The sequence below is a fragment of the Pleurodeles waltl genome, chromosome 4_2, assembly GCF_031143425.1.
Source record: "Pleurodeles waltl isolate 20211129_DDA chromosome 4_2, aPleWal1.hap1.20221129, whole genome shotgun sequence".
Lineage (NCBI taxonomy): Eukaryota > Metazoa > Chordata > Amphibia > Caudata > Salamandridae > Pleurodeles > Pleurodeles waltl.
Genome location: NC_090443.1, coordinates 797,197,706 through 797,220,937, shown reverse-complemented (window position 1 = coordinate 797,220,937; position 23,232 = coordinate 797,197,706). Strand labels below are relative to the sequence as shown.

General features: G+C 43.7%; 1 protein-coding gene across 1 annotated transcript in view; it reads left to right on the top strand.

The window, feature by feature from the left end:
• The window catches only part of LRRC7 (leucine rich repeat containing 7), a 1,681,735-nt gene that overhangs the window by 671,388 nt on the left and 987,115 nt on the right, over window positions 1-23,232 (top strand). The window contains exon 7 of the mRNA XM_069232450.1: window positions 11,261-11,350. Coding sequence (XP_069088551.1) covers window positions 11,261-11,350 — 90 coding nt within the window. The remainder of the gene's footprint in view (window positions 1-11,260; window positions 11,351-23,232) is intronic.

Sequence of the window (23,232 nt, the reverse complement as noted above, 5' to 3'; positions counted from 1 at the left end):
ATTCTCAATGAATTTCAAAAACCTAAATGCATGGAAGGAAGTCATCCCACTACTCAAGATTTCACAAACAAACTGGCAACTCATTACACACACAACCAAGGTAGACACATTGGACTCCTATTTAAAGCAGAAGAAAACCATCAGCGCCAACCCCTTTCTTAAAATCTCCTCAAAGAATAAACCAAACCAGCCTCTACAGTCTTCAAAAAATATCACAAGGTCAATTTATGGATTTGGTCAAAGCAAGCAGGCCTTCCGGTTGCCCTTCTGACCCTTGTCCACCATGCATCTTTAAGAACATTCTTTTATCTACTTCTGCTGCCACATCTGTAAGAAGAAGAATCAACAACGCTTTAACTACAGGAACTTTTCCTGAAGACCTGAAAAAGGCATACATATGTCCGTTATTAAAGAAAACAAACCTAGACCCACAGGACCCCAGCAACTACAGACCAATTTCAAATGGACCTTTCCTGGGCAAACTGATAGAAAGAGCAGCATTCGCCAGATGTCACAATTCATTGAAGACAATTCCATACTTTCAGACTACCAAACTGGATTCATGGCCAGGAAGAGGCACTGAATTGGCACTCCTAGCAATCTGGGATGATCTTAAAAACACAGTCGACCGCAATGGAGTTGCTGCACTACTTCTCTTGGACCTCTCGGCTGCCTTTGATACGGTTGATCATGATACCCTCATTCAAAGACTCCTCAAATCCGGCATAGAAGGGACTGCTCTCAACTGGATTACATCCTATCTTCAAAACAGAAGTTATATTATCTATTCTCCCTCCTTCTCATCCAAAGCCTATCTCACAAAAGCAGGGCCCCCCCAAGGATCAATCATCTCACCTTTGCTTTTCAACATCTACATGATATCATTACAAGAACTGATCAATGATTTTCAACTCGCATGCTACAACTATGTAGATGACACATAAATACTACTTAAATTGGAATGCCCCACATTGAAAACTCACAAATCCTCAGTTGCCTCAGAGCTGTTGATCAGTGGATAACTTGGAGCCATCGCAAACTAAATGCCTCCAAAACAGAAATACTCATATGTGGTGACTGGAAAAATTATGACCCACTGTGCTCCTGGTCTGACGATCTTGGACCACCTCCTCAATTATCCAAGGGCGTTAAAATCTCGGCATTACCATCGACTCAACGTTAATTATGAATGCCCAAGTGGACAAATTAGCACAAACAAGCTTCATCACCTTGAAGACTCTGCGACGCAGCTTCCCCCACCTCAGATTTCCACACAAGGTGCAGGCTACTTGTACTATCCAAACTGAATTATGCCAATGGCCTCTACAATGGATCATCTCTATCTATTATGAAAAAATTACAACATATTCAAAACTCTGCTGCCAGGCTACTATTACATGTAAAGCCACAAGCCAACCTCTCCCCTGCCTTGAGAGCACTACACTGGTTACCTGTTGCCAGAAGATCCACCTTCAAGCTGCTTTGTATCACACACAAAGCTATACATAGAACCGGACCGCTTTTTATCAGAAACAAAATAACCAAATACATTCAACAAAAAAACCTCCACTCAGGATTGGCACCCCGCCTTAGAACATCACCATACAAGAAAAAGACTACAGGTAGTAATTCCTTCTCCGTTCAAGCAGCCAAACTATGGAATTCATCACCTCTAGATATAAGATCCACGGATAACAATCTTGTCTTCAGAAGACTACTCAAGAGTTGGCCCATTATTTCATAACCACCATATTCAAATAGCAATAGACTGTGTATGCCTGTGTTGATAGATATTTTCAATCTGAATGATGCCGGTCCAGGCCTTCTCACTCCCAGGAAAGGAGTGCAGCTGACAGCAGAGCAGTAAGGGCAGGAAGAACAAAGCAGGAGTCCAGCAAAGCCCCGCAGAGTGGCAGTCCTTTTGGCAGCACAGCAGTCCTTCTTCCTGGCAGACTATCCTCAGATCCAGAAGTGTACTGATTTGGTAGGGTATAAGGTCCAATTCATATACCCAGTGGTGCCTTTGAAGTGGCAGTGACTTCAAAGAGGGGCTTTGAAGTGCACACAGGTCCTCCTGTCTGTGCCCTGGCTCCAGACACACTATAAGGGTTATGTAGCTCTTTGTGTGGGGGCATCCAGAACCCTATTATGGTGCAAGGGTCAGCTCTGCCCTCCCATCTAGCTTAGGAAGACCCATCAGCCTGGTGATGAACCATCAGGATGTAAACAGCAACCCCTCAGCTCCCTTTGAGTGTGACTATATAGAGGGAATGCATGAAGCCCAGCTGTCACCCAACCCAGACACGTATTGGAGACAGGCAGCAGGCAGACAGGGCTTAAGAGCAGAAAAATGCCAATTTTATTAAAGTGGCATTTAAAACTTATAATCATAAATCCAACTTTATCATTAAAGAGGATTCATTATTACAAGTCATGACAGTCCTACTCCTTACTCAATCAGCAATTACCCTTAGTAAAGGTATTATGCAACCCTCAAAGCTATCCTACGAGAATAGTAGGCCGCACAGTAGTGAAAAATACATTTTGGAGTTTTTCACTACCAAGACAAGTAAAACTAAGAGGCATATTGTAATATTGTAATAGTATTTATATAGCGCTTACTACCCCTGACGAGGTGGCGAAGCGCTTTTTGGAGAGTAGCACGCTACGCCGGAACCCAAGAGGAATTAGTAGTGGATTAGTATAGAAAAATATGAGTTCAGTTTTAGTATTTTTATGAGTTAATTTGAGCAGAGGATATGTGAGTTTATTAATCGGATTGACTAGAGTAATGGAGGGATAGAGGAGGGAAGAATCCAGAAGTGTTAAATGGGAGTTTATAGTAATGGGATGAGGCTTGGGATGAGTAAAGGAGAGATGGAGGAAGGAAAAGTCTGTGGAAAGGGTCAGGGAGATCATGGTAGCAGGAGGGGTTTTGGATGAGTCAAATGAGGGAGAATTTATTAGGGTTGTTTGTGAGATCATGGTAGTAAAGTGAGGTTTGGGTGAGCTAGATATGGAAGAGGAGGGAGGAGCTTAGGCAGGGTTATTCTGGAGATGAAAGTAGTAGAATGGGTTTGGGATGAGTTAGAGTGGGGACGGAGATAGATTGATAGAGACATGACATATGGTCTTGGGTAGACACAGTAAAGCTTACAAGATATTTATAATTGTATTTATATATGTATACATTTTTATTCCTTATTTTATTTTTCTTTAATTTATTTAGTCATTATTATTATTTATTTATTTAATTTTGTTTAACTTTAATTTACTTATTTATAATTTGAGTTTTATTTATAGCTTTCATTTATTTATTTTATGTATACACACACATATACACACACACAAACACACATATATATATATAATAATTATATATACGTGAAGAGATCTTCAGACCCAGAACCAAGTAACTCCAGTGGCTCGTTGGCCTGTCTCCTGCTCTGGAAGTCTCAAGGCCTTCAAAGACTTCCCTCAACTCTGCTTCGGCTGCTGGACTCTGCCCTCTGTGAGTCCTACCCTGCCAAGAGGTGCCAATCCAGTCCTGGGCTTGTGAGTGGACTGTGCAGCTGTTTCTCTTCAAAAATATATACATTAAGGCAATTGCGCTGCTCGGAACTGATGAAGTGTCCTCTGAAGTCAACACAGTGGCAATTTGACAATGACGCAATACCTGACTGCAAGGTTCGACGATGATGCAGCATTGATCCAGACACATCGCTGCCCAGCTTGATGACAACGCATCGCCTGCATCAAAAGGAATTTGACACTGAAGTGGGACCCAGTGTGAAGCTCAACAACAATGCATCTGCCCTACTGCGTGAATCAGAACTGATACATTGAGTCTTCGACGCTGACTCTTGCTCCATCCGAGCTACTTTTTCAGGGAGCCCTGCATGAGTCCTGTAGCTGGCCTCCCCTCCTTCACCGTCAGCTCATTTTTGGATTTAACCTGGTCTAGAGCGACCTAAAGTAACATTTTAGCGCTATTTACTTTAAAGCAGTACATTGCAGTTTATCCTTTAAAAATTTGAATCTTGCGTTCTACTTATTTGATTTTTGTTGTTTTGGTCTTGTTTTACTCAGATAAATATTCTTTATTTTTCTAAGCTCATGCCGAGACTTTGTGGTGTCTTTCACTGTGTTAATGTAATTTAAGTGTAGCACCAATACTTTACACTTTGCCTCTTATGTTAAGCCTGACTCCTGTGTGCCAAGCTACAAGAGGGTGAGCACAGGTTAATTTGGGAAGTGTAACTGACTTACCCTGACTAGGACTGTGATCCCTACTTGAACAGGGTGCATACCTCTGCCAACTAGAAACTCAATTTTAAACACTAATATATCCTGTTTAAAAGCTACTTTAGTGGATGATGCCACCAGCAGGTCATCAATGTATGGCATGAGAACTGAATCACAAGGCAGAGACTCAAGATTTTGCTGGCTAAAAATTGAAGGACTCACCTTGGAGACTCTGTTATGGGAGAGCAAATGTTTGGCCCAAGTGTCAACTGTGGAGGTGTTTAGAGGCTAGGACTTTATACGACTCCCAAAGATAGGTGATGTCTGGGAAAGACGCCACAAGAAGTCCTTTCAGGACCTCAGGACTGAATTCCACATGCCGTCCTGCCAATTCTTCTGCGATTTACTACTCCGCCACGCCCTTTCCACTTACCAGGAAGAATTAGAAAACATTCCTGGGTACAATCCCCTAGAGTGCAAACTGCTATGTCACCTGGGCAAGGGTGGGGTGCCCCAGATTTACAGGTCACTAGTAGTGCACTCCCCTGCATCACTAGATTTGAAAGGGAGATGGGAGAGTTAGGTTGGAGCACTGTATCAGGCAGATTGGAGAGACGCCTGCATGTCCCCTCGGATACTGGTGATATCCACTAGACTCCACCTGGTGCAGTTAGGTATTGGCACCAGGCATACATGACACCCTGTTGCATGTGGAGGGTGGGCATTCATGATTCCCCAGCCTGTAACAGGTGCCAAGATCCCATGAGGGACTTTTTCTTGTAATATGCAAGTGCCCAGGGATACATGCTTTCTGATTCACTCTTGTAAATGTTCTTTCTGCAGTTGTGGGGTCCCTCATTGAACCACATCTGCAGATTACGCTGGTGGGCATCATGGAGGACATGGGTGGGTCCAGTGGCATAGGTAACTGGTTGGCCTAAGTACAATAGTAGCTTAAAGATATATTGCCTGATGTTGGACATTTCCCACATCCACTTCAATAAAGGCATGAACAAGAGGCATGGACTAGTGTGGCAAGCTAGAAAAAACAGTTTACAAAGCAAGAGGCTATCCCCAGAAATATAATAAAGTGTTTAGAAAATGGTGGGACTATCATGGACTGGAGGGCTAGAAAGAGGCTGTCGCATCTGCTGTATTTGGGGGAGGGTCAAAGTTTTGGAATGGACTTGGCAATGTATTACCATAGTGGGTCATTCTGTAAATGAATTTTGTTTTACTTTTAAGTTGTAAAAAAGCCAAAAAATATTTTTATAAAAAAAAATAATAAGTGGAAGGACTCTCTGTATACCCATGTGGAACTCAGCACCAGGCCAAAACTTTCTGTCAAAACGTGAAAGAGACCAACAATTAAGCTGTCTTTATCCAATGGGATCAAAAAGAAGGTCCGGCAGAGATTCACAAAGGTAAACCATTCAGCAGTGCACGAAATTTGGAAAATAATGGTGGCTGGATTCGGTATGACAGGACAACATGGAACAACAATGTCATTAATCTTCCGGAAATCCTGTACTATTCTAAATTTACCTTTGGGTTTCTGTAAATCTATAATAGGGAAATTACAAGGGCTTTCAACAAACTTTCTCAGGATTCCTTTTCTCAACATGTCTTCAATTAGTGATGTTATTCCTGCCACTGACTCTAAGGGGCAAATTGTATGGTGGTGTTCTCGAAAAAATTTAATTTGGCTTCATTTTAATGTGGACTGGTTCTACACCATTATATGTTTTCAACTCAACCCCATCCAGTGTACAGTAAATGGTGTAGTTTAACTTGCACAGCAAATCTCTTCCTAGCACATTTACAGAACTCAAATCACCACCATGAACCAATGTTTCTGTTTTTACTGGGGCTTCTTCTGGAACTGGATTTCTTATCTGTTTTTGTGTAGCTCCTACAACTTGTATCTTCTTTCCTAAAAGGGGTAGGTATGGGCCTTCAGGTGTTCTAACAATGGAACGGGTAGCTCCTATGTCAATAAGAAATGGAATTTAGTGGCCATTCACCTCACTTTCTACAAATGGTCCATTCTGGTCTACCTCCAAGACTGCGCCATGTATGCAATCTTCCTCTTCCCTCAGGCACCATCATTGTGAATTGTCAGAGCCAACGCTCTCACTGTCTAACATAGGGAGCTATTGAAATGGGTTCTAGTTCTGATTCTGGAATGGGTTTGCATATACATTCATGTTAAACCTGGAGTTACCCATATTTTGTGAAGCCAATTGGGGCTTGTGGAACTTGCATCATTGGAACCTGTGTCTGTATTGGCACTCTAATTTGCTGAATGGGTACATTTTGCATCTGCATTTGAGTTCCTCCTTGCATTTGGTTATTACCACTAATTCTATCTGGATTAAGCCTACACTCCATTTTTCAATGCCCCATCCTGTGACAAAAATGACAAGGAGTTGTTTTCTTCAATGTTGCAACAGCTACACTAGAATTCAGATCAACCGGAACCCCTTGGCCTCTTTCCTGTGGCACCATCATACCTCTCTGAACATTTTGAAATCCAGCTTGAAAACTAACACCCTACATTCCACCAGATTCCCTCCAAATTACTGTTTCTGAAAGCCCTTCTGTGCCAACTTAATTTGAGCCAGGATGAACTTCTCCTTAAGTTTCTTCTGCTTCCTTTCCAGTTTATCACCACAATAATTTGCATATCTCAGGATATTGCCCAACGTTTTTGTCTGCCAGCAAAGCACATTCTGTTGTATATGCATACTGATCTCTGTTTTCAATCCAAGAGCAAAATGTGATATAAATAATCCCATGTCACTCTGATCAAGAAGTGACTGTCCACCTTTTTTGCACAACAAGTGCAACGTGTGTGGATATATGGTACTTCTTTTTATTACATTCTGAATCACTCGCTTTTAAGCCAGTTTTCTGTTGCAGGTAACAAACGTGTCCCATTACAAATGAGACTAGTGCACCACCCCTGCAAGGAATCTGTGTATCTTCAATATGCAGGGAGACTCGGCTAGGCAATACCACCACAGAACTTGTGTTTTATACACCGGAATTCAGGGTTTAGACATAACACTCTGCCTATGCTGAGGGAAACTAGCACATTACCTTTAATTTCCAAAAAAACATGAATTGGTCATGAGATGCTCAAATGAATGAAACCTTTTTTGAAGACACTTATTTTAGCCCATGTTATTTTCCTTGTTTTCAAACTGTACATCATTCATTTGCTGTAAGAATACATGTTTATTTAATATGCTATATTGCCCCCTGGCTCTTCTTCTGGAGGTCTAGCAATATATCAGCCATTTGTCTCTCTTTAGTGTTCATCTGAACATATCTCGTTAGCTCCACATACATAATTGTATGCCAGAAATAACACTTAGCATTGGTTATATCAAGACTGATATGAGTGTTAAAAATATGTCTCAGACTTTGTTGCTGCTGATATGCATCATATACGTGTTTTGTGCTGTATTAAAAAAAGCAATCACATGTTAAAAAACAAGTTAGGGTTGTTTTCTATTTTCTCAATATAAAGTGTTTAGCACTTATCTGGGTCCTTTGTGGGGGATCTGTTAAAGTTATGACATCTGTGTTTTTAATCAGCTTGAAAATTAAATATTGCTGCAAATGTGATGTCTCTTGTAGTGATCCTCTGTTGAACATTCTCAGCCAAGGTCCACCTGGTTCCCAATAGTGTGTTATTACAGGAGACGCTAGACTTTCCCAAAAAGAGAGAGTGCCAGATTCCTAATGAGCGCAACCAAAGTTACTCAGGCTAACACCGGAAAATGGGTCTTAATAAGCATCCTTGACTCTCTGGGTCAGCGTATGCAAGCAGTCTAAGGCTTAATTCAATGAAAAAGTACAAGAGATTAATCTAGGGATAGTTCATCACAGTCTTCACAATCACAACAAAGTATAATTATCCAACCAGGTTTGTGTATTGACTGTACTTTTAACAATATCTCATATATCTTAAATATATTTATAGTACCCTACTTCCTTCACTTGGCTAGAGCTATATGGTGCTCAGGGTCTTCTCAGTGGTGCAGGACATCTTGGGATGGCTTGGGGGCTTCCACACAGAGGTGGGGCAGTAGCAGGGCAGTGAGGCAAAACCACAGTATGGCCACAGATGAAAGCTCGGAGGAAGTAAAAGCTAGGAGGAAGTAAGCAGAACACTGGCTGCACACAATGGAATGCACTTTGATCAAAGAGGTCCACACAGATCCTCAGTCCAAATGAAGTTTAGTGAGTTACTGTAACAAATTAGGCCTCCCAGGCTGTTCCTACGTGAGAGTCACCTGGCAGTCTCCCAAACACCTCAGGAAGCACACTAGCCTTAGGGGAGCAAAATACATATTTTGGATCTTTAACATATAACTCAATAATTTAGTTAGCTCTGCCGTTTGCTGATTTTGTCATTACATTTCTGGTATAGAGCCATTCTTCCATCTCTTTCATGTGGGTTGTCACTAAAGTTTGTATTATGATAATTATACTTATACCTAATTAATGTGCTTTTATTTCAGAGTTTCCTTACTAATTTTTGGCACAGTAAGTCCCTCTGCCCTCAGAATAACCATGTTTTTTGCAAAAATCTTAATACATATTTTTATGTATAATTTTCTAGATTTTGAATTCCTTATTTGCTTTCTTTAGACTGTATAGCTGCTCCTCAAATTCCCTTGTCCTGATGATGACCTTTAATATAGCTGATAAGTAAAAAATTTCCACAATATAACAATCAGACTAGGGACCTGATTTAGATCTTGGCTGATGAAATACTCTGTCACAAACATGATGGCTATCTCGTGTTCCCTTATTACATCCCCATAATATGTTCAGAAAATGACATATCTTGTTTTTGGGCTATCAGGTCCAGGCCTTGGCTTTGTATGTATTTTGGGAAATAGATCTTTACCTCAAGCAGCAGAAGTGGAAGGACCTTACTTCCATGGAGCACACATCTACAAAAATGAGCTGCATGTAAGCAAGTAACTTTCAACAGTCTGAGAATGTTCAAGCCTGGCACACCACTACTCCACCATCCCTTTGGGTGGTACGGCTCTGTCATAGGTAACAGTCAACTCACAAATATTTGCAGAAGCTGTAACAGGTGCAGGTTCCAGGTGTTCTTCTAGGACTGTCATGTAACACACTATCTGGGCTCTTTTACCCCCTGTGCATGAATCTACATATTACTTAGCGAGAGGATTGGATCTGTTATGCAAATCCACACATTTTCTCTGCTGTCAAATTATTTTTCCTCATGGAGAAACCCCTTCCCCTACACGTGCTGTAAATCTAAGGATGCCTCATTCCCAGCGGCGGTCAACACAAAATAAAAGTGGTGGGGCGGGTGGAGGGGGCGCAGGGACAGCACGGGTTGAGCGCACGGGGAGCTGGTTTAATAATAACAATAAATAATACAAAAAATTACTTGCTGCTGCTGGCTGATTCGCGCTCTTCTGCTCCTCTACCTTCTGGTCCAAAAGACTCCCTGTGCAATCCCAGCGCTGCTCTCATGATATGACCAAACATGAGAGCAGTGCGGGGATTGGCCTGAGCAGGCTGGTTTGCTGCTCTCTCAGGCACAAGGAGTCTGTGTTGTTTCTCCAACCTGGCTGTCAAATACAACTGGGCTAGAGAAGCCTAACTGCTCATGTCTGTTTGGCCGGTCTAGAACAGCCAGCCAAACAGACATGTGCAGTTAAGTGCACTTACTCTCTTCTTCCCTCTCCCAGGGCCCAGCCCACCCCTCCCTACACAGACTGGCTCAGCCAACAGCAGAAAAATACGATATTTGAATATTGTTTTATTTATCTGCTGCTGGCTCTGAACCAATGGGGCGACACTCCTCTGCCATTGTGGAGGAGCTGCTGCTGTTCATTCCCATTCTTATTTTGGATGGGAGTTTCTCCGCCCTTGGCTGGAGTACCTTTATGACCATTTCCAGAGTGAAGGGGTTCGGATAAGCATGTTTGAAAGGCCACAAATGTACATGTTTGTGGGAGCATGCAAATTTACTTGATAAACCATGCCATGTTTTAACAACCTTTTCCGCTCCTTGCATGGGATTTACCATTGTAAATTTCTCCCTCTGTTGTCTGAGAAATTTGCAGCAGTAAGTGAATTTACCCCTGTCACAGATCGTCATTTGCATTCCGTGGCAGGGATAAATGGGGTATATTTAGGAGCAAACTTATCTTTGTGGCCGAAAATACTTTGAGAGCACTACACTGTTCAGTCACCACGGGAAGCAAAATCTTGTAGTAGCCAATTAAGACAAAAACGTGTTTTTCTCTGCTATTTAAAAAGAGAAAGACATGGCCGTTTCGAAATCATGTTGGTATTTTGTTATTGTAGATATATTGTGTTTTATGCAGTTATTAATGTTGTGTTCTAATAATGATGTCTTCTACTTAAGAGACAATACATTGAAATTGAAACGATGCATCCTAGACCGCAAGGATTTGTTAACAGAATGTTGGTAGATGAGCCAATTATCACCTAAGATTAAGCTGCAAAAATGTTAGTGACCAGGAACACTTTTAGAAACAATGTCATAATTAGACCTTGCCTCATTTTCACGCGTAACACGGCCTGATTAATACGATAACGTTTATGATGAAAGTTGATTTGTGAACACTCCCAAATGAAAAGAACATTTTGTGTTTTCCATAATACTTCATCACAGGTCGTATTGTTCCATAGCACTATGCCTTAACAGACTGCGAAAAGTAGTGTAACGAAAGAGAATGGCATTCTGTTAGATTGCATGTAGGCATATTGTATCCAGAGACATGAGCATGAAAAGGTTAAAATGATCTGTGTCGGCAGCCGGGCGGCAAAATATAGCCTTTAAGAACACATGCAATGCATTTGTGAAAGACAAAAGGGATAGTCAGGAATGTACCGCACTTATGCCTTTTGTTCTCTGCAGAGACTTACGTTTGTGTTCTGTTACTATGACAACTAATATGTGAGCACTAAACTGCTAACTTATTTTTAGGCTCCCAGATGGCTTCACGCAGCTTCAAAACCTAACCCAGCTCTATCTAAATGATGCCTTTCTGGAATATCTTCCACCAAATTTTGGGAGGTAAGACAAAGATCATGACCTAAATCTCTCCCAACCTTGTAATCATATAGTTGAGCACATAAAAGCATTTCCTCTGTCCAGGTAAATAGTCCATAGTCAATGGATAATTGTTTTCCTGGAAACAAGACAATTCTATATGCACTGTTACGCTGATTCACAGGATACGCACTGTCCTGTCATCTTATTTCAGATTAATGCATTTTGTAAAAGAAATCAAAACAGGAAAGAAGCATTAAGCGCAGATGCACAGGGCTACAACCTCCAAAGCATCCACCATAGCATCTTCCATGTGCCTCCCATCCGCCCACCCAGAACCATTTCCACCATCTTACATATTTACAATCACCTGACCAAAACATACCCAGACAGCACCACACAATCGCGTGCGCGCACACACACACACACACATACCCACACAGTGCCAACAACAACCTTATTCAGAACCCTTCATATTCCCTCTTGTGGCAATAAATATATAGAGCATACACTATAGATCCTGCTTATTCATGCCCACCCTCAGTTGTACATGTAGCAGATAGCATCAGCACCACGGTAACACTTACTCTGGATGTACACTTTCTCACTGAGACCTATCTCTCTGCCAACTCCAAGCATATTGATGACATTCTTGTACCTTCGGTTTACAGCACCCAGCATGGTGACCATGCCCACAAGGTAGGACGCAGCCCACCAGTTTTTCACAGATAATCAGACACTGATAGTTCCAAGAACAGTCTACATGCTATCCATTCATTGTTATCAATTGCTGCTTTTCATCATGCCACAATTTAGTTTAGTTTAGACAGGCAACCTCTATGAGCTAAATCAATGCAGCTTCAACCTGTCAATGTGCTATGGAAAATTAATTCACTGGTCGGGTGAAAAAAGTCACAAGGAACATTCTAACAGCAGCTACGAATCTCATGTTTTTAAAATACAGAAACATCTTACCAGAGAGAAAGATCATGACAATACCTTCAGGGAGTTCTTCAAGAACTTTGAAGAGCTGGCAGACTCCAGGTTCATTGTCACTTCCCCAGCAACCAATTGTTCATTCCTTCTCCATATCAAGGGTCATTGTTGCTAAGACAGCTCTTTATCGCAACATGGCCATCACATTGACATTAATCTGTTCCACTCCACTTCCCAGAATGAACAGTCAAAGCTAACAGCTCCTCACAAACTCAACCCAGTTTTGTAAATTGAAGAACTAAAAATGCTAAAAGCTATAATTGCACAACACCTAGAGGCCCAGGTTGAATGTACCCATCACTGCACTTCTCCTCATTAAACTAGTCATCTACCTGCATAGAAGCATTCAAGATGCTTTTGACTCAAAAGGCCAGGCCATTTTCAGAACTATATCCACTTTTCCCTGGTGATCTTCTCCCAGCTGACCTTGCATCCTGGAATGAATGGCCTTTTTAACTGTTTCTCAAAATTCTATCTTTGTGATAGTGCCAAAACACCTATCCAAGATGAGATGCTTACATCCAGAGGCCAGAGACACATGCTTGAGTAGTAATCCCTCTTTTTATTTCTGTAGAGTTGAACAGTTTAGGCTTTACATCCTTTTTCATTATCTCTAAAATGTATTGTAAAAAAGTGTATTATTAGCTTGGGTAGGTGGGAGTCCACCATAAGTAACAATGTCACTATTGTGTTAGTTCCTGTTAGAAATGGGGTCTGTAGTTGGCACTGGTTTGCACCCTGTCCAAGTAGGGACCCTCGTTCTAGTCACGGTAAGGGATCCACACAGTTAAGATAACCCCTGCTCACTGCTTTGGTAGCTTGGCACTAACAGTCAGGCTTATCTCAGAAGCAATGTGAAAGTATTTGTACACACAAAGGGGCATATTTATACTCTGTTTGCGCCGAATGTGCGGCAAACATTTTGACAGACATTCGGCACAAACCGTGCACCATATTTAAACTTTGACGCCCGAGCCTGCGGACGTCAAAATTCCTCTGTGTGCGTCATTTTTTGGATGCGGGAAACTGCCTTGTGTTAATGACATGCAAGGTAGGCGTTCCCGCCCAAAAAATGACTTTAAGGCCTGTGCGCCTTATTTATACTCCAGCGCCATTTTGACGCACATGAGGGGGCAGGCCTTAAAAAACGGCGCACAGCCTGATGTGCGCCGTTTTTTAACGCCTGGCTCAGGGCAGGCGTTAAGGGACCTGTGGGCTCACTTCCATGGTCTCTGACCATGGAAGGAGTCCAAAGGTGCCCTTCCCTGCCCCCAGAGACACCCCCTGCCACCCTCGCCCACCCCTGGAGGACACCCATGGATGGGGGGACTCATCCCAGGTAAGTACAGGTAAGTTGAGGTAAGTATTTTTTTAATTTTTTTAAAGTGGCATGGGGGGCCTAATTTGGGCCGTCCTACATGCCACTGAGCTCAATGACCATGCCAGGGGACAGAAGTCTCCTGGGATGGCCACTGGGCAAGGGGGCATGACTCCTGTCTTTGCCAAGACAGGAGTCATTTCAATGGGGGTTGTGCGTCAAAAAATGGCGCAAGTCCGGTTTGAGGCATGATTTTTGCCTCAAACCTGACTTGCACCATTTTTTGACACACAACCCCCATTTTTCCCTACGCCGGCGCTGCCTGGTTTGAGTCATTTTTTTTTACTCAGACCAGCCCGCAGCACCGGCTAACGTCATTCCTTAAATAAGGCGCCCGCATGGCGCGTAGGAATGGCGTAAGCCGGCGGTAAAATTTGTGACGCAAACCAGCGCCGGCGCTGGTTTGCGTCAAAAAGTATAAATATGGGATAAAAACACATAGCAACACAATGAAAACACCACAATAGTACTCCACATCAGTTTAGAACAATAGCCAATATTTATCTGGGTAACACAAGATGAAAATGGCAAAAATCCAACATATACAAGCAAAGATACAAATTTTCAAAGATTAAACCTTAGTAAAGTGCTTAGAAACACAACTGGGGCTATCACAACGTCTTGACGGAGTCATTCCCAACAGTCCGACGCCACTTGCGAGGGAGTGTGGGCCAGTCTTGGATTTGCACAGAATCTAAATACTGTACTTTGGAAAATGAGGAAACAAAGACACTGCACAGCGTCAGGGAAGTGAGGCATCGCTGGAGCCAATGAGACATTGATTCCATTCTGCTAGGTATGGGAGATGAGGCGTCAGTTCCTTACGGTTGCAGGGGAGGTAATGCGGCACTGATGGCGAGGCATCTGTTCCTTACCAAAAGGCGGGGTCGATGAGTCCAGTAGGTCAAGACATGAGACATCAAGTTTGCGATGTTGCGGTGACACCATGGGGCCACAGGTGCCACGTCAGAGTTGGAGTCATAACTCACAATGTGGCAGGATTTCGGAGGTGCTGCGGCAGTGTCGGACCTGTGTTGCTGGTCACGGTTAGTGCACTCAGCGGGGACCGCGGCTCCCGTGCAAGTGGTGGCGTGGAGTCAAACAATGGCGATGGTTCCAAAGCCGCTCTGGAGTGAATGTGCTTGTTTCTTCATGGTTATTCCTGAACTCACTATCAAGGGCCCAGGAACTGGATTTGGCACCACTTGGCAATTCAGAACTCTCAGCAAGAGAACCCCGGTGCTGGCAAATGAAGTCTTTGATGTCCCTGAGACTTCTTAACAGGAAGCAAGCTCAGTCCAAGCCCTTGGAGAACCTTTGGAAGCAGGATGTAGAAAGCAAAATCTTGTCCTTTCAATCTCAGGACAGAAGCAGCAAGCAACAGGCCAGCAAAGCAACATGCAGAGTGGCAGCTCCTCCTACAGCATCCAGCTCTTCTTCCTGGTAGAATGTCCTCAGTCCACACGGATTCTAACTTTGTGGGGTCACAGTTCCAGTGCTTCTACCCATTTCAGCCTTTGAAATAGGCAAACTTCAAAGAGAAGTCTTTGTAGTGCCCAAGACCCACTCTTTCCCTGACCTGGCCCGAGACACATTCCAGGGGGTAGGAGACTGCTTTGTGTAAGGACAGTAACAGCCCTATTCAGGTGCAAGTGTCAGCTTCTTTCACCAACCTAGCTCAAAAAGCCATCAGGATATGCAGGGCACACCTCGGCTACCTTTGTGTGACTGTCTAGAGCAAGGTTCTGCAAAGTCGGTCCTGGAGAGCCGAGTCCATGCCAGATTTTTATCATATCGACATTTAGAAGAATATAGATTTCTGAAACATCCTTTTTGTAAATGTGGATATGCTAAAAACCTGGCATGGACCCGGCTCTCCAGGACCGACTTTACAGAACCCTAGTCTAGAGTGAATTCACAAACACTCCATCTGTCATCCTGGCCCAGAAGTGTATTCTACAGCCAGACAGAGGCGCAGAATGGTTAAGCAAGAAAATGCAGACTTTCTAAAAGAGGTATTTTCAAACTTAAAATTTTAAAACCAACTTCACCAAAATATGTATTTTTAAATTGTGAGTTCAGAGACCCCAGGCTCCATATCTCTATATGCTCCCAATGCGAAATTACACTTAAACTGTATTTCAAGACAATCCCCATGTTACTTTATGGGAGAGATAGGTCTTGCAATAGTGACAACCAAATTTATCAGTATTTCACTATCAGGACATGTAAATCACACCAGTACATGTCCTACCCTTTAAGTACACTGCACCCTGCCCATGGTGCTGCCTTGCATGTAGGAAAAGGAGTGCACTTGTCAGGTTGAACTAGCAGTTCAAAACTGCACCCACAGACACTGAAGTGGCAGGTCTGAGACGGCTACTCCTGTGGGTGGCACAATCGGTGCTGCAGGCCCGCTAGTAGCATTTGATTTACAGGCCCTAAGCACACATGGTGCACTATACTAGGGACTTGCTAGTAAATCAGATATGCCAATTGTGGATGAACCAATCACCAATACTCCTTAGACAGTGAGCACTTGCACTTTAGCACTGGTACGCAGTGGTAAAGTGCCCAAAGTCCTAAAGCCAGCAAAAATGAAATTCAACACAGGATCAAAACAGGAGGTCAGAAGCAAAAGGTAATAGTTGTAGTAAATATTTCAGTAATTTAAACCTGAATTAACCCATGGTAGCTATAACAGAGAGGATTCTTAACTTAAGAAAATATGTAAAGAATCTTGAAGTGCCAAAACATTTAAAAATTAAAAAACACAACACAAGGAAAATGCCACTCCAATTTATAACAATAGAGAATAACTTAATGAGCAAAATTACCCCCCAAAAAAATCCAATAAGGGAAACCAGAGATATGAATTTTTAAAGTTTTAAATGAAAAATGGGTTAAACACCAACCATGGTCAACTGATCATGGTAGCGCAGGACTTAGGACCAATTATAGGCCAATCATGATGGATCGCACACTGGGTACACTGACCAGGTTTGACCCATTAGGAGGTTGTACTGTGAGTCTTATGGGCTGATTTATAACGTGGCAGACGGATTGTACTTCTTTACAGCAACAGACTAAGGGGGTCATTATGACCCCGGTGGTGAGTGTAAATGTGGTGGTAGTACTGCCAACAGGCTGGCGGTACTGATCGCCACATTATGAGAATGGCAGGTTGGCTGCAGCCGGGTCACCATATCAATCTTCAGAACGGCGGGCAGCACACTACCACTGGCGGCATCATGAGCCTGCCTATATCCATAGTTTTTGTGGTGTTGCCAAGGCCACAAAAACCATGGCAGTAGGCCCTACCGGTGACAAGGAATTCCTTCCCTGTCACCGGTAGGTGGCTCCCCCACCCCTCCAACACACATCTGACACCCCCCACACCACTTCATCCAAAGCCCCACCCCACTCCCATACACACCGTACCCCCCACTCCCTGACATTTACATACACTCCTCCACCCCTGATCCAAACACACACACCCCCTATGATCCAAACACCTCCCCCACCCCCTCCGATCCTCTCATTGACCCCCTCAGTCCCCATACAGGCACACATCGTGAGACACGCACCACGCATACACCCAATCACTCACTCTGGCATACACGCATTCATACACACACTGGCATACACACATTCATACATGCTTACTTCCAGACATGCTGGCACACATTCTTATACACAATCACACTGACATGCAGACACACACTCACTTCACCATTCTTAGACGCATTCACTCACACACATGCAGAAATCAACGCCTTCCTAAAGAAACCCAAGGCAGACCCTGAAGACCCCAAGAACTACCGACCTATCTCCCTCCTCCCCTTCCCAGCCAAGGTCATCGAAAAAATCGTGAACAATAAACTATCCCGGTTCCTAGAAGACAACAAGGCACTCAACACCTCCCAATCCGGTTTCCGCAAAAACCACAGCACCGAGACTGCACTCATTGCTGCAACAGACTGCATCAGGATCATGCTCGACAAAGGAGAAACAGCAGCACTCATCCTCCTGGACCTCTCCGCAGCTTTTGACACGGTATGCCACCACACTCTCCGCACACGTCTCCACAACGCTGGAATCCGTGACAAAGCCCTGGACTGGATATCATCATTTCTCACTGACAGGACCCGAAGAGTCCACCTCCCGCCGTTCCTATCAGAAGCCTCCAACATCGCCTGTGGCGTCCCTCAAGGATCTTCACTCAGCCCCACACTTTTCAACGTGTACATGGCCCCCCTCAGAAACATCGCACGAACACACCACATCAACATAGTCTCCTACGCTGACGACACTCAGCTCATCATCTCCCTCACGAAAGAGCCCACTACCGCAAAGGTCAACCTCCACAACGGACTCCACGCCATCGCCAGCTGGATGGAATCAAGCCACCTCAGGTTAAACACAGACAAGACAGAATTAATCATCTTCGGCACCAACCCCCTCAGCCTGGAACGACTCCTGGTGGCCCACCTCCCTAGGACCCGCACCCTCACCCACCTCTCATGCACGCAACTTGGGCTTCATCCTGGATTCCACACTCAGCATGACTCAGCAGGTCAATGCCATCTCCTCTTCCTGCTACAACACCCTCCGCCTGCTCCGCAGAATTTTCAAATGGATTCCCATCGAAACCAGGAAAACCGTCACCCACGCCTTGGTCAGTAGCCGATTGGATTACAGAAATGCCCTATATGCAGGAATAACAAACAAACTCCAAACAAAACTGCAAAGAATCCAGAACGCATCCGCCCGCCTCATTCTGGAAATCCCATGCTGCGACTACATCTCACCCCACCTCAGAGACCTACACTGGCTACCAGTATCAAAGAGGATCACCTTCAAAATCCTCATCCACGCACACAAGGCCCTCCACAACACAGGACCCGCCTACCTCAACGACAGACTCACCTTTCACACCCCGACCCGCAACCTTCGCTCCGGCAACCACGCCTTCGCCTACGTCCCTTGCATCCGCCGCACGACCGCCGGAGGAAGATCATTCTCTCACCTTGCTGCAAAGACCTGGGACTCCCTACCACTCCACCTCTGCCTGACCCAAGACCTTCTATCTTTCAGGAAACACCTCAAGACTTGGCTTTTCGACCAGTAGCTTCCCCTCCAGCGCCTTGAGACCTTACCGGGTGAGTAGTGCGCTTTATAAATCCCTGATTGATTGATTGATACAGCCACTCAAACAACACAACACACACAGACGCATTCTCACACTCACTCACACATTCATGCACACACTCACACACAACATCCCCCTCCCCTGTCAGAAGCCCGGCTTGCCTTTGTCGAGGAGGTCTTCCGGCAGGGAACGGGAAGTGGCACTGCTACAGCCAGCAGCACCCCACCAGCAGAACACCACCAGGCTGTATCACAGGTCATGATATGGCTGGTGGCGTTCTACTGGCATGGTGGTACTGGTGGTAACAGCGCCGGATTTCCTCCCTTCGTGTGGTGGAAGTTCGGCAGTGCTTATAATATGAAGGATGGATGGTAGCGGCGGTGGCGGTATTTTGGTGGCCGTCACTGCGTCAAAATGACCACGTAAATTACTCCGTTGCACTGACAGAATATCTGCCTGCCAAATTTAGAAATGTCGGTCCTCTCACTGGACATTTCTACCATTCACATGAATGTATAGGAATGTTGTCGTTCAGCTCCATCAAACATGATGGGGCCATATGGTAAGCTTTCAATACTTTTCTATTTGCTAAAAACAAAACTCCAGATTGTTTTTTTGTTTTTTTTAAATTAAAAAGCAATGCCTCCCTAATCATAGGAGTCATCCCCCATGGTGAGGGGGCATTTGTATTTTCCTACTGCCATTTCTGGCTGGGTTTACCTGGTGGTGATGGGCAATAGAAAAAGGCCATATTTCCACTCATTTAAATTGGGTGGGTGGACATATAGCAAATTCTCCATCAGACTTTATTCTGTTGGACCATCAGAAAGGTTTGGCCACGGCAAAGATGTAGTCTTCACCGTTGCCAACCTATGTTCTGCCCACATATAAATTACACGGATGGACTATATTATTGGCAGTTGCAACATAGTATGCTTACCACCAATATATAAATCAGGCCATAAGTATTTTTTTCTGTAAGTAAAATTTCTTCAGCGGGGCCATGTAGCAGGTTGTATCTAAACATGCTCCACAATGCCCCAAAAGGTGGTGCACTGCAAGCTGAATAAAAGACAGTATACAAACGGCCAAAACCAGTGTTACAGTATAAAGAACAAAAAAATTCCGTTTAATACTTCAATGACAGTCCAAAATGTTGACTTTATACCACCCAAGGGCAGTGTAAATTCTGACCATAAATAGTAAATAAACAGAAAGGCACAAAGAGCTTTATGTCCTTGTAGTAAATTCTTAAACAAAAGATAAGTAGACGATGAATAGCCTGTAGTAAATTCTTAGACAAGAGATAAGTAGACGATGAATAGCCAACGCGTTTCGCCCAACATTGAGCTTCTTCAGGGCTGTAAAGTAACCAGAGAAAACATATGTATTCTGTCCCTAGTGCAGAGAGGAGCAAGTAGATGTAGAAGTGTACAGAAACCACAACCGGAGATAAGAAAGAAATATATATATATAAGTGTACAAGGAAACCAATCGAAACAATCAATAAAAGATCTATAATGTGGACAAACCCGTGCATGGCATGTTCTAGATCATGCATTTAAATAGTGTGCAGTATATAACCCGTAATATAGCAAGGAAGAAGGTAATGTCGATGGGGTGTATATGGCAGGTAGTGATACGTATAATACGAAATGTCAGTGACAGCAGTAAGGAGAAACAAAACAGCGTACCCTATAAAAATGTATTATTATTATGTCCAATCAAAAGTAACACAATATGTGTTAATGTATCCGTCACCTGAAAGATAAGTTCCAAAATAAATATGATAATTTATACAGGCGACAGGACAATGAGATGTTGAATCACTATAATCTCATGGTCCAGAAAGAAAGTGAGAAAGAATAGATAAATAAGAAGAGAGAGGCTTACCGCTATGTAATATGTCAAGAAAGTAACTTTGCAGAAGGAACAATCCGAGCAAACGTAGGGAGAGAAAGTGACCAACCCAATATGTGGCTGTCATGACTCACGTGCTGCTGGCGCCTGGAAACCACAGATCTAGTGGCGTAGGTCTTGAGGGTTCGGCTTTGGCCCAGAAAGGGGCGACTCTTTCTAGTAGCCACGGTGCTGCAGGCAGTGGAAACGCCAAGAACAGACCGTGCCCTTTAGAATTAGTGCCAGAGGGAAAAAACCCCAATAAAGGGGAAAAAACCTCCAAAAAATGGATTCCTGAAACGAAAACAAAACCAGGAATCAAACAGGAACAAAATGCAGGTAAATGCAAAATTTAAAAGATTCAGAACCGAAGGCTAAGAATCAGGAGCGAAGACACAATCTGAGCAGAAAATGATGCAGCGCAAGGAAAGGGAGAAAACAGAGCCCTTATATACCAAGAAACAGGAAGTGACCAACAGGAAGTAAAAAGACACCATTTTAGATAGGGAAAAAGTACATAGAATAGAATAGAACAGGAACCATAGAAAATAGGGACCAAGGAATGCTGGGAAGAAAAAGGTAACATGGGAAGGGGGAAAGACATAAAGAAAGGACAGAATATGCCTCGAAAAAGTAAAGAAGAAAAAGAAGAAGAAGAAAGAAAAAGAAACAGGTAAGGAGGGGTCAGGGGAGAACAGGGACACCACAGAAGGCAGAGCGAGGCCCAAAATAATATCTGGGGCCTCGCGCTGTACAAAGAAGACTCGGGGCGCGCCGCGTCCTGAGAACGCGCTGCGCGGCGTGAGCCGAATGCTCGGCTTGCGCCGCACCACGCGGCGCAACAGTAGGTCCCCCCCCCGAAGGTTCAGGTTTGAAGGGAAACAAACGATGAAAACGAGAAATCAAAAGAGGGGCGTGAACAGAAGAAGCATCTTCCCAAGAGCATTCACTAAGAGGATAACCCTTCCAGTGAATCAAATACTGAAGACGCCGGTGAAAAAGGCGAGAGTCACAAATTTCTTGAACCTCATATTCAGGGACATCATTCACCGACACAGGAGGAGGACAAGGAAACTGACGAGAGAAAGGATCAGGGACATAAGGTTTGAGTTGGGATACATGAAAGACCGGATGAATTTTCCAAGTATGAGGCAAGCGAAGACGAACAGTGACAGGATTGAGCAACTGAAGAATACGAAAAGGCCCATAATAGCGAGGCGTGAACTTATTCAGAGAAAGACGAGAGGGCAAGAATTTGGAAGAAAGCCAGACTTTATCCTGAGGGTGATAATCAGGAGTGGGTCCACGTTTCTTATCAGCGATCTTCTTCATATACCTCTTAGTGTGCAATAAATTAGATCTAATGAGCTTATGGAGTTGCAGGAGACGTTTGGAAAAAGATGTAATGGCAGGCAGAGGAGAGGTAGATTGAGGAGCAGTAGGAAAAGAGGTCGGATGATAGCCATAGGAACAGAAAAAGGGAGTGACCTTGGAGGCACTATGGACAGAATTGTTGTAGGAATATTCAGCAATAGGAAGATCAGTGTTCCAGTTGCTTTGGGTGGAATTACAAAAACAACGAAGGTATTGTTCTAGTCCTTGATTCAAACGCTCAGTTTGTCCATTGGTCTGAGGATGGAAACCGGATGATAGTGCTATATTGATATTCAGTGTCTTGCAAAAATGTTTCCAAAACCGGGAAATATACTGGGGACCCCTGTCAGACACAATGGTATGTGGAAGTCCATGGAGACGGAAAATATGGTCGATAAATATCTGGCTCAATTCTTGGGATGTTGGTAATTTCTTTAGAGCAGTAAAGTGGGCCATCTTAGTGAAAGAATCAACAGTGACCATGATAACCTGGTTTCCAGCTGATGGCGGAAGTGAACACATAAATTCAGTGGAAATAGTATGCCATGGCGTTGGTGGAACTGGCAAAGGCTGTAGTAATCCTGCAGGTCTGCTACGGGGAATCTTGACTTGGGCACATATGGGACAAGCCTGAACATATCTTTCGACATCTGATTTCCAGGTAGGCCACCAGAAAGATCGCGAAAGAAGTTCTTGTGTGGCCTTAATACCTCTATGTCCAGCAACCGGTGAATCATGGCACATCTGTAATGCTTTGTCTCGCACTCTGTTAGTAGGGAGGAATAACAGCTTCTGCTGAAAAAAGAATCCTTCTTTCTTGCATAAAAAGGTTCTTAATTTCTCTATTTCGCTATTAGACAGGCTGGAATACTCCAGTTGTACCTCATCCAGAAAAGATTGAGCAACTCCAATGATCTTACTAGGCTCCAGTAGAAACTGAGATGGGGAAGGAGTACAATCTGGATAGCGTCGAGACAGAGCATCAGCCAGAATGTTTTGAGATCCAGGAATATAGGTGATGTAAAAGTCATACTGACTAAAGAAAAAGGCCCAACGCGCCTGGCGACTATTTTGGCATACAAAATTACGTAGACATTGCAGATTACG